Source organism: Drosophila nasuta, chromosome 3 (assembly GCF_023558535.2).
Source record: "Drosophila nasuta strain 15112-1781.00 chromosome 3, ASM2355853v1, whole genome shotgun sequence".
Lineage (NCBI taxonomy): Eukaryota > Metazoa > Arthropoda > Insecta > Diptera > Drosophilidae > Drosophila > Drosophila nasuta.
Window position 1 is genome coordinate 50,366,853 of NC_083457.1, and position 19,296 is coordinate 50,386,148.

General features: G+C 36.1%; 1 protein-coding gene across 4 annotated transcripts in view; it reads right to left on the minus strand.

The window, feature by feature from the left end:
* The window catches only part of LOC132789798 (triple functional domain protein), a 50,258-nt gene that overhangs the window by 16,943 nt on the left and 14,019 nt on the right, over positions 1-19,296 (minus strand). For 3 of the 4 annotated variants that reach the window (XM_060798064.1, XM_060798063.1, XM_060798062.1), the window contains exons 7-8: positions 1,977-2,283; positions 1,010-1,067 (exon numbers count right to left, since the gene is read on the minus strand). In XM_060798064.1, coding sequence (XP_060654047.1) covers positions 1,010-1,067; positions 1,977-2,283 — 365 coding nt within the window. Of the gene's footprint in view, positions 1-1,009; positions 1,068-1,976; positions 2,284-15,733; positions 16,398-19,296 lie in introns of all 4 variants that reach the window. The other variant, XM_060798065.1, reaches the window with a different exon arrangement.

The following is a 19,296-nucleotide window of genomic DNA, read 5'->3' on the forward strand; positions in this document are numbered from 1 at the left end:
AAAAACAAAAGCAATGAAGACAACAATATCATAATAATGCTTGCAGCTATAGCCAAATGTTTGATAAATCACGAGTCGAGAGTCTTATAACAAAAAGTACTTATTACAGAGAATCAATTTTTCCTGTGTTTTTTTCAATACGCGAATTACGTAAATGCGGCAATTACTTATCAGTTTGGACAGCTCACAGTAAAAGGAACGGAAAGAGTGTGAGAAAGAGAGGCAGTCAGATAGAAGTAGGAGGAGAGCAAAAACAATGGCTGATAAATATTTGTGGGCATGCCTTTTGCAATTGGTTTTTGAAGCACTGCACAGCTGATAGCATTTTATGTTGGACTCGCCACTTAATAAAAAAAAAATACCTGGCCAAGAGTGTTAGGCAGCGATTACGATTACAGTTTCACAGCATTGCAGATGGATTATGACATAAATCATTTTCGCTGCACAAGTGAAAGTCTAAGATAATTCCTCGTCGGGAATTTTTTTGAGCGTAAAGATATGAATATGAATATGAATATATTTAAAGTCATTTCTTTGAATACGATTTCTGGGGAATTCACCAGCAACAATTATTTAATTGGAAATGCGTTGAATTAAGTGGAATGATTAGACATTTCTGGCAGCTAAATCGCTTTTGGTTCATCGTTTATGATTTAATGGTTTTCGATAAAGAGTCGCTTTAGCAAAATGTCGAAGGCTTCACTTGCTTCAAACACATTTCGAGAAGAGAGAGGCACGTGAGAGAGTCGAGCACTTACGCTGCTGATGGCCCAGTTAAGTCAGTTAACCCGTTTATTATTTATTATTTATTAAGCAGACGGTCACTTAAAGTGCCGTAAAGTTCAGGACTTTTGTCTTGACGTGGCTAAAACGTTACGGCCAAGCCTTGTGCGTTCGGCTTTCTCTTTCTCTGTGCACCTTTGACCTTTGACATACTTAGTGTGTAGACATTAGTTTGCATATTCAAAATGCGCAAAGTGACTTTTGCTTAGCAGACACTGAAACTTACCCACTAAAGCCACGTCGTTTGGTTGACGAAGACAATGCATCCGCCTTGCTGCGATTGCCTGGAAAAGAACAAAAATTAAATGGATATACAAAAATGTATACATCAAAATGCTTATAAAAAAAAGTATACACATAAAACATGTCTATAAAAATAAATATACTGACAAAAAAAATTAAAAAAAAAACTTATATACCAAAAACTATGTTTATAGAATATAATTTAAGAAAGAATATACAGAATTACTTGGACTACAACAAAAATTTAGGAAATATTTACAACAAAATGTACTGAGAAAATATAGAAAAAATATATTTACAAAAAAATATATACTGAGTAATATATTTTTTTTATTATTAAAAAATGAATATGCTGGTAAGCCTTAAATACTAAAAAATATACTGGGAAAATATTAATAAATTATAAACTAGGAAAATCCTAAAATATATATACTGAGAAATTAGTATTATTAAAAAAATGAATATGCTTCTAAGATAATTAAAAGCACATATAGGAAATACCTAATTAAATATTATACTGAGAAAATATTACAAAAAATGAATATACCAAAAATTGTGTATACAGAAAATACGTTAAGAAAAAATATACATAATTACTTGGAAAACATTGAAAAATGTAGGAAATATTTAATTAAAAATATACTGAGTATACAAAAAATATACCAAACAAAATATATACTGAGAATATAAAACAAATACAAAAAAATACAATGAGAAAATATTAATAAATTACATACTAAGAAAATACTAAAAATAATATACTACATGTTCAATGTATGTACTAAAAATCCACAGCTTTGGCTGTTTTTTATATACAAAAAACTTTGTAAATAGAAATTATTCAAATATATAAAAAAAAACTTGGGAAATATAAAAAAAATAGGTATATGTAATAAAAATCTACTGCTTTAGCTACTTTGTATATTTGATTAGTTAAGGGATTAGCATACCTTGATCCTGCATATTATCGTTTGGCTTTTGCGAGGCTCCTGAGGCGCCAGTTTGACCGCTGCTGCCGCCGGTTGAACCTTGCTTGTGCGAGCCTGGCGGCGGTTTGAGCACTGACACTGGCACAAGGCCCTCTTGAACGGCTGAATCGTCATGCTGCGGATTTAGGCGCACCAAACAGAAGTCCGGCTCACTGGCTGTGGGCGGCTCAATAATCTCAACCTGCTGGCCCTTGCTAACGCTCAGCTCATTGCTGCCCGAGCTGGCGATGTAGTCGGCAACCACCCAGGTGGCCTCCTGATTGCCCAGCTGTAAAGAGAGACAGAGAGATAAGTATAGAAAATGATGAGAATAGACAAAAAACAACACAAACAGCAGCAGCAGCAGAAGAGAGATGATGAGCAACGTTTGCTTTGGCACACAAGTGCATTCAATGGAGCGAGCGAGTAAAAATGGAAGGCAACAAAAAACAAAAGCAAAAAGAACGACAAAAAAAAAAGGGGCAGAGACAGCAAATCAACAGCAGCAACGACAACGACATTTGCCGAGTGTCGAGGTCAGGGCAAAAAGAAGGCGATTTTATTGATTCAATTTGTGCGGTTTTCGTCAGCTGCATTAAGGCGTATGTTTGTGTGTGAGAGCAAGCGAGAGGTCTGACCCTCAGCAAGGACTCGCTTGAATGGGCTGCCAACACACACACCAACACACACTGACACACACTTGAACACATACTTAATCGAAATAAAAGAAAACTTGTTCGACCTCCAAACCCTAGCTCAAGGATCATTTGCCAGCAACATACTAATTAGAAAGCTATTCAAGCTACAACAACCACGCCTATTGTGTCACTCATTAAATATGCAAAGGCAACAACAAGCAGGGAAGCTGCTTCAAGACGTTGCTCCCATTCGATTGGCTCCCCTGTGGGTTGCCACCAAAAACATGGGGAGAAGGCAAACCAAACCAAGCAACGTTATGTGTATTAATAATTTATTACTTTATTAATTTACATGCTGCCACCGATGCTGCGATGATGGCGGATGGATGGTTGGCATGATTGTGTGCTGTGCTGTGTTGTGCTGTGGTTGTTGCCCCCATTTTGGGGCGTGTTGCCGCTTGCTTTAATTGCCAAGTGAAACCGCAAGTCGCGCGAGTAATGAAAGAATGTGAAAACATTTTGTAAGCCACTCAATTGATTATAATCGATAAGAAGCACATTATAGTGTGTTTATAAATAGCGCACAATTTCGAAAAAGAGCTATAAACACACTCGCAAAGGGTTCAATAATTGGTGTAGCAAACAAATTAATCGATTTGCACAAATCAATCAAAATAGTCAGCTTAAATTATTAGTGTGCATTTTTAAATGGAAAATTGAACTGTTATCTAAAAGTCGTATACACAATGATTTAATCGATAGATGAGTGATAAAAGAAGTCAAACTTTGGTGTACAATTTTTACATTTTGCGCAGATTAAATTGTGAATTTTTAAATCGAAAAAGTATACTAGATGGTATCTAAAAGAAGTATAATTTGTAGTCATTGAAGCTGCGCAATATTTGTCATGCTTTGGTGCACAATTTAGACAGACTAAAATGCGAATTAATAAATTGAAAAAAATATACTATTTTGTTATTCAACTTTTTGATTCAGATTAGTGAAAAGTGAAAAGAAATGGAAATCTATTTGACTGAATCTGTCAAATATTTATATGCTAAAAAGTCATATTTACATTTTCTGATCCTTAAATTATTAATGTGCATTTTTATATCGAAACAAGCATTACTTAGTTATCTAAAAGTTGTAGTCGCAAACGAAGTTATTCTTTGCTATTAATTTTACACGCTTTGTATACATCATCATTATTGGGATTGTTTAAATCGAAGAAGTACTATCTAAAAGATGTTGCAACATTTGGAGTCTATGATGTAAGCAAAAAGTAGAATTAGATGAGAAAAAAAGAAGTTCTGCTTTGAGGCAAAAGTCACTTAAGCTACAAATATTTTGTAGGAATATGTGAGTTTCATAATCTTTAATTTGTTAAAGTACATTTTTATTTTTAAAAAGGGTATTGTAACTTTGTGCTTTCTTTCTTGTTATTATTATCTATTATTCAGTTAAGAGATCAATGATATAACCAACAGATGAGTGAAAAATGGAATTTCTACTGGTTATGAAATATTTGTAATATATGTTATATTTTATTTTGGCACCAAAGTGCACTTTAATAAAAGTTATTTATATATAGAGAGAATCGTGTCATAAATATGTATTAAGCATCTGGGCGCACGTGTCAGCTGCTGCCACATACATATAACACCTGGCAAAGTGGCAAGTGGCAAGCTCGCATTGAGTCTCCCTCATGGGAGCAACAAATGAAATCAACTTCCATCAGCAGCAGCAGCTTAGTTCATTATGGTCGCCTCGCTGACTTGCTTCACCTTTACATATATAAATACTATAGAACGTTGTGTGTGCGAGTGTGAGCGTATGAGTGTGTGTGTTTTGTGTTATCAGGGCACATCCACAGCGACAATAATATGAAGCAGTGTGGCCCAAGTTGCCTGCCAGGCAACCAACCAACCAACCAACCAACCAACCAGCCAGCCAGAGAAGCTGCCTTAAGAAGCAGCGCGTCAGCTGTTAATTAAGCGCCACTGACACGAGCTCATGTACGTGAGTGTGTGTGTATGTGCGTCTGTTTGTGTGTGTGAGTGTGTTTATACATATATTGCACGTTTCCGCTTGTAATGCAATTAGTCGAAAAGTTTTCAGCGTACCAAGTATTAAAACTTTTCAACAACAGTTTGTCAGCGAGAAGCGGCAGAGAAGGCAAAGAGAAAGAAATTCTACTGAAAATGGTACGAGTATTTTTCTCTCATCTCTCATCTCTCATCCTTCTGTCTCTCTCTCTCTAAAAGAAAGCGAAAGCGCTATTAAAAGTTGCTCCTCGGCACACGCCCCCCAAAAAATGCTTTGACTTTGGCTTTTGACGTGACACAATTTGTTGGGTGGCGTTGAAAAAGGCAAATAAATCAGAGCCAAATGTTGCCTCCGACAAGACAAATGTCTAACGCTTTTAGTCAAATGATATGCAAGGCAACGCAAGTCGAAGGCAAGGGCAAAAGTCAAAAGAAAGCGCTTGTGACAAGGGTGAAACTATTTCAATAATTGCTAAAAGGCTGCCAACTGCATTATACGCAATATTACGTATACGCAACGTTGGCGCAAGCACAAGCTGCCATCATCAACATCAACGTCAACGTCATCATTATCATTCTCGTTTAATGCCATTTAACACTCACTGCAAATGGCTGCAGTCACAACACACACACACACATACACACACTAATAAGCAGTCATTAGACTGTGGGGGAAGTGCACACATGGCGTATGCGCACTTTCGCTTTGGCTAACGTTTTGATTTTGATGAATTCTGAAGTGCATTTACGAGCAGTGCACAGAAACACAGACAATCAGCGTACAGCGAGCAATTTCGCTTAAACGGCAGTCAAAATTTGATTGCGTTATCGATTCGCTGAGTTTTAACCACAGCTACAAAAATTTGCATTTCCCCTTTTGATGGAATAACTTGCAAGAGAGCTTTCAACACGTTTTCCGCTCTTCAATTAAATTAATTTCGGACAATTGCAGTGACTCGTATTTCGCCTTTTTTGGATTAACACCCACTCGGTTTGTAGCTTCAAATTAAATTTATCTGCATTGTGCAAGGATCGTCGAGCACACACACACACACACACACACACAAAGCACAACACGAAGTCTTTCATTAAAATAATGAAAGGATATTTTCTGGGCGTATTACTTGGCTGGCTGGCTGACGACGTTGCCATGGCTTACATATTTTAAAGCGTTTTGCAATTTTCATGCTGCAAAATGCAATCAGCGGCTGCCTTGTTAAGCTGGCCTGGCTAAAAAATCTCGCCGCCTCTGCGTGTTGCCTTGAGTTGAGCTGAGTTGAGTTGAGTTGCGTTTCATATCCGTTTTTCCTCTACATAAAATAATTAACATGGCTTACACACAGTTTTGTGTTGGCAACAGTTGCGCATTTGCATAGTTAATCAACGTGGCACACAGAAAATGGAATAATAATAAGAAGGATGTAATAACGAAGATAAGAGTTAAGAGTTAAGAGAGAGAGAAACGAAGTTGGAATTCTCCACATAAATAAAACGAATTTAAAGTCGAGTCTGAAAGAGTTTTAGTATGTCAGCCAGCAGGCCAAACAATAAAGAATTTTATAGCAATTGCAGCTGGAAGCAGCACAAAACTCAACTCAAGACTTTGCCCCATCAATATTCCCAGCTTGAAATATAACTGTGCGATTTTCCGTCGGTTTTCTCAGCTGCGCAATAAACGCGCGGCGCTGTTTTTAATTATTGTCCATCAAAGTTTTTGTCTAAAAATATTCATGCCAATCTTTTGCCGAGTTGGAACCTTTATTTATGCGGAAATTCGATTGAGAAACTTTCTGCGGCTGGCTTTCGTCGCCTCAAAATGAGAAATTGAAAACGCATTTGCATAAGAGACAGCCGAAGATAGCTGAAGCTGAGCAGGCAGGCAGTCAGTTTAATAGATAACAGAGAGTTCAAGGGGAAGAATGTAGTGCAACATTGGTTTGAAATTAAGTCATCGAAATTGGAGTAAAGTTTTTGGCAAATTAAAGTCTTTGACAAGGACACGTTTCAAATTCGACTTCCGAGTGAAAGTTCTAGCTAGCTGTAGCAATTTTCAATGTGTGTGTGTGTGTGCTGATTACATGACCGATAACAATACACACAACACACAATGCAAAAAGGCAACAACGAACACAAAAAAAAAGGACTAAACAAGGACTAGACGACACAACGCGCTGTGTGCGTAACTCGAGAATATAGCAAGCAAACACACACACATGGTAACGGAGCCGCCTTTGACGACCCGGAAAATGTGCTTTTCCCCGAAGCGAAAAGAAAAGAAAAATTGGTAAAGCGATTTGGCAAATGCTCATGTTATTATTGATGGCAGCATGGTTTGCTTCCCTTACTTCAAGCAAAACGCACAAGATTGGCAGCAAAAGATGCCTGAAACTCATGACTTTGCTGCCGAGCCTTTTATGGGCCATAATAAAAACACAATTGCAGCGCACAGTTCTCCCTTCTTAATAAAAAAATAAAAATAAAGGAAGAAACGAAAGCGAATCGCTCTCTTAAAAAGTCACCAATTGTTGGGGTCATTAAAAATGACAGCGGGGAGACTTTGTTTTCCCTCCTCTCTGTTTGGTTGTCAATTCGAATTACAAACATCATTTAACTGATTGCAAAATGTGATGAAAAGCGCTTTAAAATGTCCCACAAAATTGATCGTCTTAAGTTAAATGCAATTTAAAGCAAAGCATATTTCACACAAACAAGCTTAAATTAAGCAGTTATGCGGCTTGTCAAATTATTTGTCCAATTGAGCATAAAAAGATGACAAAGCTTTAAAGAAGTGCAAAATATGTTTTAGGATAAAAATATGTCACTTTGTCGAATGAAAGTTGCTCATCAAATAATCATTACTTTAATAGTTTTTCTTTAGTATTTTAATAAATATGTTGACATAATTTTATGGCTTGTGTCTTCAAAATGAATAACATTGAAGATGAAGAGCTGGCAATCTTTAAATTATATTAACACAAATAACTTGTCAACTTTTGAAATAAAACTTGCTTATTTAATAATCACGGTTTCACCGCTTTGCCAAATTGTTTTAATATATTGGCATGATTTTATGGCTTAAATCAAACTGAATAAAATTGTTATTTAGATTATTAGCTTGACAACATATTCCATCTTAATCCAATAACCTTGACCACTTATTCAATCAATAATCATTATTTTCACCACTTTTATATAGTGTTTTAATAAATAATAATAATGACACAATTTTATGACTTAAATCAAAGTGAATCAAATTGTACATGAAGAGTTGGCAATCTTTAAAGTGCAAAATATATTTGAAGCTATAAATATGACAACTTATCCAATGAAAGTTTTTTCAATAAATAATCATTGCTTTAACAGTTTTGCAAAAATTATATTAAAAAGTATGTTGATTTGATTTTATGTCTTTAATGAAACTAAATATAATTGACCATAAAGAACTTGACAACTTTAAGAAATGCGGAATATATTTGAGACTAATAACTTGAGAATTTATTTAATAAAAATTGCTCAATAAATAATTATTAATTTCACAGCTTTGGAATCGTTATTTTATGAAATCTGCTGGCATGACTTTATGGAATAAATTAATGTGAATAAAAATCTGATTAAAAAGAAATGCAAACTAAACATGTGGCAACTAATTCCCCAAAAGTTGCTCATCAAATAATCATTAAAGTTAACAGCTTTGCTATAGTGTTTTTATACATTTTGATGGCCTCAAATTTTGGCTTAAATTATTATGAATAAAAACGCTTTGATTGCTTTCTTGTTAACCAAAAGTTTATAGCTTTATATATGCAGCTTTTAATTGCTATTTTGAACTTTAATAAGCTTTATGATACTGATGATAAAAAATTAAAATAATTTTGTTTATTGACATGATTTATATTTAAGAGAAAATAAAATATTTTGCCACTTTAATCGCAGCTATTAGATGTTATTTATTCAATTATTTGATGCCAGAATAATATGATTTTCTGCGAGACTAGTGCGCTGGCAAAAACAAATCAATTAACTAAGTCGATAATTTCAGTAATTGTGAAAATGCCTCATTAGACACATAACTAAATCACAAACACACAGACAGAGAACTGTCAGAGAGACAGGACAAGTTGTATGTGCACATACATATATATAAAACATAAACGTCTATTATTCAATTAACTAGGACTCTGTGGGCGTGGCAAAAAATGCTTGTTGGGTGAGGGAGGTGGCTGGGAGGTTCACTTAACATCAATTACATTGTAACGAAACAGCCAACAACATGACCAAACAATGGGAGACCCCAAGAGGAGGAAGAAACAAGAGAAATGGGAGGGAGAGAGGAAGAACGAAGTGAACACATTCCTGTTACCTAGTGTGGTATATATATTGTAGGGGCGGGGGGTGACCCACTGTGGTCTCTGATAATTGTGTGACAGCATGTTAACACCAGTAGACCACACATTTCTCTCTCTGTGTGTGTGTGTGCTGTTGATGTGTACTGAATGAAAGTCATTTACAACGCAAATCGAATAATATTCTAAATAAATTACGTGCAAACATGACATGATAGATAAGGAAGGCCTCCTTCCTAGCCTAGCCTAGCCCTTTTTTTTCTCTCTCGTTTGGATGGGGAACTGGTTAATGCACTCAGTCAGACAAAAGCATGTACAGCAATTAGAGAATCATGTTAGATAAGCAAACACACATACACACACAGAACATTGTGATAAATGATTGACTTCCGTTTTGGCTTTCAAACAAAATGCTTATTGATTAACAACAGCAGCAGTCCTTGTCAATCGACAGCTAGGCGACTTGTAGGCGTATATTATAAAAAAAAAAAATATGAAAATTGTGCTCTGAAAAATGTGCTATAGAAAAATGTGGGGAACGCAGACTGTGACATGTTTTCATTTAGATAAAAGCATTTGACTTAAGTTGGCTTGCCGCTGGCATTTAAGAGTGTGCCAGCCAAGAGGATATGCAGCAACAGCAGCAGCAGGATATGTAGTCAAGCAGTGTGCAAACAAAACCAAGAGCAGGCAACATCGAGGCTTTGGTTGCGGGTCAGCCCAAATGCTGTTGGGCTTAAAAGTGTGGATGACTCCCCCCAACTGCTTTCGCTCTTCTCTCTCTCTCCTGCTCGCTCGTTATCTCGTAATCAATACACTGAAGAGGAAGGCACAAAAAACACACACACACACACACATACAACACTTGTTGGCCAACGGTTGTTTGGCCGCTTCTCTATTGATGGCAACGGACTAAAAGATGATAGATGTGGACCCGGTTTTGACCCAAAGCCTAAACTCATTTGACTCATTTAAGTTTTTTTTTTTTTTTTTGGGTAAAGAGCGGCTTTTGTTCGAAACCGTTTTTGGCTGCAAGCAATTGTGATGGATATGTGTTGTAAGTGGGCAAGAAGCCCAGTCAATAGCATCAAGCATTATTGCCCTGCAGCCAAGACTCAACGACGTCGACTGTCATATAAGCTTAAGCTGGGGCTTTGCAATAGTTATATCTATGCTTAAGTATTTACAACGCAATTGTAACTGTATACAGTTGATGATAGCTATGTTTCTGTATCTGTATCTGTAAGTGTGTATCTGTATCTGCAACTAACATGGTAGTTAAGTTTTGCTTTGGCATTTTGCATTGCGCGTCTAGTGACGATTTGCTTACAAATTGTTGCTATTTGCTTTTGTTGCCTCTTCTCCTTTGCCTGGGATGTTTTCCTTTTTATATCCGGTACCCTTAGGGTAAAAGGGTGTTATAAATTTGTGTGTAACAGGCAGTAGAAGAATTAGAGACTAAAGGAAATTGAGCTATGTTATATCAATATACTAAATTTCTATATATTTCAATATTTTTTCAGCATAAGCTAACTTTTTAGCAGTATATACTATTAATATATTAAATGCACATTTCGGTATATTTAAGTATTTTTGGTATATAAGTTGGTATATTTAAGTGACAATATCGCATTGTTTAGCTTTTATTAAAAAACGAGGAATGAGTAGCACTTTTTATACCAAATATACATTTCAATATTTCAGTATTTTTTGGCATAAGCTATACTTATATGCAGCATATACCAATATATCGAATACACCTTTCGCTATATTTCAGTATTTTTGGTATATAAGTTGGTATATTTAAGTGCAATGTTTAGCTTTGAAAACGAGAAGTGGATAGCAGTTTTTATACCAAATATACATTTCGGTATGTTTCAGTATATTTGCGGTATATTATTTTGGTATATTTAAATGATGATACCACAATATTTTGCTTTTATCGCATGAAGTGAATATCTCTTGTTATATCAATATACCAAATATACATTTCGGTAAGCTTCAGTACTTTTTCGCTATATTTAAATGATAATACCGCACCGTTTTACTTTCTTTAAGAACGAGTATCGGGTATCTTATAGTTGAGCCCGTTCCACTGCAGCTTTCTTACTAGCTGTTTTTCTTCTGCCATTCAGCACAATTTGCATATCATTGTTGGCCAAGACAAGAGCAAAAGTGATAGCGCAGCAAAGAGACTGGGATTTGTGGGTGTAAGCGTATGCCACCGTCTGCTGATGCTTCTGCTGCTGCTGTTGCTGCCATAAACCCAGTTAACAACAAAAACTACTACTACTACTACAAGTTAACAAAAAAAAAAAAGCAACGGTACATACAAAACTACTACAAAACACAAACAATGGCAGCCAGAGATGCTGCACGTCGTTGGCTAAGTATCTGCTTCTTTTGCTACGGCTTTTTATTATACTCTCACTCGCTGGGCAAACAATAAAAATAGAGTACTTGCCATTTGCCAGACGTTTTGGCATGGCGTGGCGTTTGCTAAATTTAAGCTAATAAATTAAATGTTGGAGATAAAAGTAATGCTGATGACGATGATATGTGGAAATGTGGCTTTTGTTTACTCCTTTTGTTCGCTGCTCGAGAGTTCAATTTATATTTGAACTTTAGCCATAAAAGTTGAACCTTTAATTTCTTGAAGTGAATAATCTTATTTGAGCTTCAGACTAATTCAAGTTATTGCCTCTTATTTTATTTAATTTGGGTTTAACATACTTTGTAATTTGAATGTAATGTAAAAGTTAGAGAACGTTAACACTTTACTTCTAATTCTTTACATTGCTCTTTCAATTATTGCAATTTCGTGCAAACATTCTTTATTTAAAATAGTCAATAAATCTGGATTATAAGTACAATAAATATACTCTTTAAATAAACCTATTTCCATTTATTTAAAATAGTATATTTCAGTAGAATAAAGTACTAATTGCCAGTTTATCTTAATAACATATTTAATTGGTTTATTTAAATAGTGCACTTAATATACAAAAATATTATATTTGAAATAAATGACAATTGGTTTATTAATACACTATATATTTGTTCTAGTGATAAAACAAATTTATTGACGACTGAAGATAAATTAATGTTTCAGTAGAATAAATATATTTATACTACTGAATAAACTGACAATTAGTTTATTTAAATAGTGCTTTTATTCTACTGAAATGTATTGCAATTGGTTTATTTGAATAGTATATTTATATAGAGTTTATTTGAGCTTTCAAAATACTAAATCGATATGAATATTTGCTCTAATTTTTAGACACTTTAATCGAAAACAAACTGTGATAACAATTCAGTATTTAATTCTTGTTATTCGACATTCATTGCGGCAGAAATATTTCGACTGTTTTTCAACAGCATTTTCCACGCTTCATCTAGCTAGTGAAAATGAAAACTACATTGTTTTATCTCCGCATTTCAGCACATTCTACATCCGATGTTTATCTCTTGATACCCTATGACAGCTTGAAGAGACAGAGCATTGCATATGCCACACAGTTGCTTTACACATATTTCTGTTGTGCTGTGTCCTTTTTGAGTGTGTATGTGTGTGTGTGTGTTATGCAACATTTTTACGTTAACGGCTGTTGCTGCGTCGTCAGTTGTCGCTGTTTTGGTTTGTTGTTGCCTCTGCCTCTGCTTTTATATTACTTATTTTTCTCTATAAGAGTGAGTGTGTGTGTATGTGTGGTTGTTGTTGGGAGCAGCACGTGAGCCGTGGCATCGACAGAGTGCAGCTGACAGCAGCGCGACAGTGTTGGAATTTTTGCGTGAAACAAATTTTCGTTTTGAACGACACGTTTTTCACGCTGCTGTGGTTTGCTGCTTCCCGCTGTGCTGTGCGTGGGGGGTTTGGAGAGAGGTAAGATCCCACCCACACAGCTTGGGATTTATTTGGCGTGTGCGCGCAAAAGTATGCTATAATGGAATGCATAAAGCATACGCCCTGTGAGCCACAACACAACGCTACGCTCAGGCAGCTTTCAATGCTTTCGCCAAGCAAGCAGCAAGCAGCTCAGCGATGCATGCAACAACAGATGAAGAAGATGAAGCAAGCACGACAACGAGACAGAAAAAGAAAGTTAAGAGGGAACTTCGTTTTGCAAAAAAAAAATATATATGTATATATAAAAGTTACTCAAATATTTTCGGCACTGGCATTTGCAAAAAGTATTTCTCTTCTTTTCCTGCTGCTGATGTTGCTGTTGCTATGTGCGACAATGAAATTTAATACAATTTCATATTTAAGAATAAAAGTTTTTTCTGCTGCTGCTGCTGCAAGCGGAGAATGCAATCAAGCCACAACAAAAGAAACAAACTTAAATGCTGCATAAATTTATTAAAAGCCTCATAAATTGAGTAAAAAGCAAAAGTCAAAGAGGCGAGAGACACGATTATGAACAGGAAGCTGCCTACTAGATGGACAACAGACAACAGACAACGAACAACGAATAGCGAGCAACGGACATTGCCATCACTCAACACCAAATTGACAAAACATGTTCGCAGCAGCATCATGGGAGTCAAAGGGAAAAGAAGTGGCGGAAAGTGGGAGACAAGGTCAGCACACACACAATGCACTGACAATGAGCAGAATGATGATGATGATAAGCTTTTACATGGCTTGATGAAGTGATAAATACATTATGTGAGCCCAGTTTACTTGGACGCTGTCAACGCTGATTGGCCGCCCCGTTTGATATATTATATACAGCAAGCAAACCGAAAAGGAAAAGAGAAACAGGAGGCAGGCAAAGAGAGAAGTGCAAACGGTGATGACAATAATTGAAGCGACTTGAAGCAAATAAATTAGCGCACAACACACAGCGTATGATTAATGTGCTTATTAAAATGACAGTGCGAATGCGTGCGTGTGTGTGTGTGAGTGGGCGTAATGGGCGTGTCGAGAAGCCACAGTCAAGGGGTCAATAACATTTTACAATCAACTGGGGAGCAACTAAAACATATAGAAACTATAAATAGTTAGCCGCAAGCAGCAACAACAACAACAACTACATTACAAAGCACTCTCTGGAGAACTGAACTGTCAACTAAGCCCGGAGCATAAAAATTGATCTAATCTTTAAATGCCACTAAACGTGTTAAAGGTTACACACAAATACAAATACAAAGACACACACACCTACGGCAAGCAAGCTAGTAATAAATGTTTAATTCATTGGGGAATTTTTTCGGTAGGACAAATCGAATTGCTCAGCAAAAATTGCCAAGAAATTGACAATCGATGGAAAATTCTTTACAATTGGCCCACGATTTCTTTTTAAGTGGCAAGCAAAACAAGCTAAGAGTGATGGATGAGGAAGATACTCCATAATTTTATGGGCAACCTATTTGACAATTATATAGAGATATTTTCAAACATATCAGTTTAAAAATCTTAAAAGTTATTCAAGAAATAATTGAATATGGCTGCAGCTGTCGTTGATTAGTTGGAAATCTAGTATATTTTGTATTTTATGGTATATTTTAAATGTAGTAGTATTTCGACATACAAAATATTGATTTTAGTATATAAATTTGGTATATTTGAACATAATATCGTGTTTTAATTAAGAAAAGAGTCTAACAAACTTGACTGTAGCAAACATAACAAATTAAGAGTTCTAGACGAGGCATATTGAAGGGCAATCTGTTAAAAAAGTGTATAATACTTATTTCTTTTCTAAGAATTTTCTTCGCAATCTTAGCAAATTACTTTGCTCATTAAGACAAAGTAAATCAGTAAAGAAGTATATATTGTTTAATATTGGGGAGCTTTTGTGATGGACTAGATAGATGCTCAGTATTAGACATCAACCCAACTTTCGGATTCAAATTTTCAGTTCAATCTTAGCAAATTCTTTTAAAAACTTTTTCTGTCTATAAAATGTACAACCATTTCGTTTTAAGAAAAAGCAAAAGCAATATATTAGACTTATAGAGTTGTTTTGTCTTCAATTTTTAAATTTGGTTTTCATTAAACTTTTACTTTTTATAAAAATTACAGCGAATTAGTTTGCAAACTAAATTGAAGTAAGAAGAAAATCTGTAACCCGACGGCTAACTTGTTAGACAATTATATGTATGTATATAGATACGTTATCGTCAATCTTAGCCAACTCTTCACCTTATAAGTGAAACTTTCAAAGTATTAGTTGGCAACTTAAGTTGAACCAGGCAGAAGATATTCTGTAATACGAAACCAATCATAAAATTATATCTTTTCTTCATCTTACTAAATTCTCCTATCAATACACATTTTTTTTATGAACTACAGAGTATTAGCTATCAAGGTTATAAATAAATAACCTATTATATAATAATATTTCCTTTTTAATCTTAGCAAAGTCTTCTGCTTGTTAGACACACTTTTACTTTTTTATTTTGAAAAGTAACATAGTTAACTAGGTAATACGAAACCTATTATACAATTATAGCTCTTCATCTCATTAAGCCACTTTTACTTTCTATAAAATATACAGCGTATTAGCAAATTGTTGGCAGCTTAAACTTTGCACTTGCCGCAGAGGAAACTTTTGCTTTTTAGCCCGCTACAGCTACTTAGCCCGCATAAGATGAGCTCAATTTGATGGCGGCCATAATCTTTACCATAATTATATTATAATCACATGTTCTTTGTCACTCTTCAGAGCAGAGATAGAGGGGAGGGAAGTAGAGGCAACTTTTACCTTGAAGCCACTGTTGCTGGGCTGGCGAAAGAAACGAAACGAACTGGGCGTGTCGATGGTATGTTGACGTGAGAGTGCTCCATGATTGCTGACGGTGCTCGACTGTCGGAACCAAGGCAGCGAGATTTTGCGACGTGGTTTGCGCTGCTGAGGCGTCGCTGCTGCTGCTGTTGTTGTTGCTGTTGTTCCCGTTGCAGTTGCCACCGTTGGGAACGTGAAGGGGGAACGTGACAGCTGTGCTGCCGAGGCCGAAGCACAGGCTGAGCCATTGTTGTTCGCCTGTTTGGGCGATGTGCTGGCATCCTCATCCAAGGTGGATAACGGCGTGTTCTGTGCCGAGTCCGCCAACGAAGGCGATGGCGATGGATCGCCAATGGCAATTGGTGCACTCATCGGTGGCAAGGTTAGCGGTGTGTTTGGCAGCGACACCGCACCGCTGCTTGCCACATCTGTGGATGCCTCTCCTCCCGTGTTGAGCTTCTCGAGTGGAGTTCGCTTGTTGTTGACGCTATCGGCGGCATCGACGCTGTTCATGCGTTCGTTGAGAAACTTCTTCACACTCTTCATGTTCAAGACTATTTACTTATTTGATTTCTGTTTCTGTTTTTTTGTTTTTCTTCTTCTGTGTTTATAATTTATTTATGCTTCATTTGAGCAATTGATGCTGCAAATGGATTTGATTTCGTCGTTTTTATTAATACATTACACTTGTGTGTGCTTGGTGTTTTTTTTTTTGTCAATAAATCCGCGCACAAATCGATATGTTGTCTACGTTCAATGTTTTATTTTTAAACGAGCCACAAAGCAAAAACCCCAAAAACCAAATTGGAACGTTCTGCGTGTGCGTCTGACAGCCAGCGAGTGTGGATGATTGGATTTGCAGTATACATAATCCATGTTCGAGTTCTCGAGCGTGAGAGAAAATAGACACGAGAGCTTGCGATTGAAACGCTGCTGGGCATCCATCCAGCAAAAGCAGCAAACAACATTCAACATTCAGCATCCCAGCCTCATGTCTCTGTCACTCACTCACCTCACCTCACTCACTCACTCAATCCTGACATTGCAATTTGTATCTATTACGATTTTTGTCAAACAGTTCTCTCTGTGTTTTTACATTTTGCTGTTTGCGTTTCAATTAGCACAAAGCGACTTTTCGATTAGACATTTAATTAACTCACAAATCGCAAAGTGCAGCACTTAAATGCTTTCGACTTTTCAGCTATTGATTTTTTATGCTAGATATTTTTGTGATTTCATTTTCATTTCCATACGCTAGGCAGATAAAAAGCTGCCGCCTGTTTTAAGTGCTCCGCCGCAGAATTTATCTATAATTTTCATAAGCCAACAAGCTATTCGAATTCTTATTTTTTTTGTTTTCCGCCAACGTTTTTGTTTATATGTAAATGTTTGTTGTTTTTACAGCCCATTGGCGCAGTTTGGGGAATCGAGTGGGGGGCGGTGGGCGATGGGAGGGGACTGAATTTCACACTGTTGTGGCAGGTGCGCCATTGCGGCAGCCACTTGGACTCGCGGCTGCCTTCCGGACTGAACTGGACAACTCACACCTTTTGGCCCCGACCACGATTACCGCACCAGCTGCAATTATGATTAAATAATTTACGGCCAGGCTGCGCGTTGTGGTCTACAACAACAATCAACAAGAGAGTAAAACAACAACAACAACAGAAAATGCCCACACTTATTGCCAGGCAAAATAGTTTAATGCCGAATGTTGTGTGTGCAAAAATAAAATGTATGAGCGACGGAATACTCTCAAACAATATCAAAAGGAACGTAAAGAAAACATATGCTTAAAAAATTCAAATTTTTAAATATCAATTTTAATTCACAAACGTGGGCAATGGATTTCCTGTGATGCGTACAAAAAGAATTATGCTTAAGTAAATAAAGACAGACAACAAAAAGATAGCTCAGATTTAGATACACAATTTGAATTAGTTTGTAATCAATATCAATTCAATCACAAGGTCTTAATTTTAGTTTATGTTTACGTTACAATTTGGATAACCAAACTCTAGCACTGACAAATCGTGTCGATCAAATAATCGTTTACTACATTCAGCTCGAGGGTATTCGAAAATGAAATACAAAATGTGAAACTACGAAAAATCTCGTCGTGTGCGCGTGAAAATTTGCATATGTTGGTAGAAATTTGCAGAGGGCTTTTTTTTTGCGGAAAGTGAAAAACAGAAAAAACCAAAAAGTGCTATGGAAATGTGTTGGGAACACAGCTGCTCGCTAAGTGGCATATAGACTGTAGAACAAGTCTCTACTCTGAGTACTCTGTGAATTCGGGGCTAAAACTCAGAGCTTGTGTGTATGAGTGTCTGTGTGGTTTAAACAATGCCACTGGCATTAAAAACTTTGATACTTTGTACACAAAATGACGACCCAAAAGACAAGGATAGCTCGTCGTTTTGTGCTCTTGATGTCGTTGACAAACGGCTAAGCTGCCACGCCCACCATTAGCCATGAAAGCGTAGCGTTCCTCGTTGCTAATACTTTCATTACATTCACTCCGAAAGCTAAAGCTAAAGCCAAAGCCAAACAAAATTCAATTTGTGCAAATGAGCGAGCTCCAAAAGCGAGAGACAAACAGCAAATCACTAACTAAATTTTCAAATGTCCACAACGAAAATAAAAAAAAGAAAACTTTTTACACAAAAGGACTTCAAATGAAATTCTCTAACTAAACAGTTCGAAAAAAAGCAGCAGTAAAAATCTCGTGGCGAAACATCAACAATAACAATAATAATCATAATATTTTCGCGCAAAAGCTTTACGCCTTTGTGCTCCGGCTGAGATCAAGCCCCATTTTCCACACACGAATAATAATTGCAATGCAGCATGAGTAACTGAACCATACGACTATAATAACAATTATAATGACCAAAACATGTCGTCGCATGTGCCTTGGCAATTCTAACGCTGAAGCCAACAGCCGACATCGTATTAAAATGCAATAGATAAGCTAAGCGTGCAATTAATTGCCTTCACAAGCTAATAACAATTAAATGTATTAAACGGCAACGAGAAAATACTCTACAATTAATGTTTTGCCATGTTATCTGCAGAGTTGTGTGCCCTTGAAAGCATAAACTAATCAAATTATGTGCGCTTTTATAAAGGGTGTAAAGCACACACAAAGAGCTGTACTATATAGATTAACGTTTTGAATTTGAAAGGCAAAGTCAACAAAGCAGAGCAAACACAATCTATTAATATGAAAGACGATGGCGAAGTTCTGCGAATTATGTGTTCATTCCATTATACCCGCTACACAAAGGTTAAAAGGGTATTATAGCTTTGTGCATTGTACTTTCGATATACCAAATATTGTATATGGTATAATTTTAGTATATTATGGTATATTTTTAAGAATAATATCGTAATGTTTTGTTTTTATTTAAATGTGGCCTTCGGTATATTTTTAGTATATTTTAAGACCAATACCACACGTTTTTATCCAAATCGAATCTGCCCTTCGTTATATTTTTAGTATTTCTGTGGTATATTATTCGGTATATTTGAAGAATAAT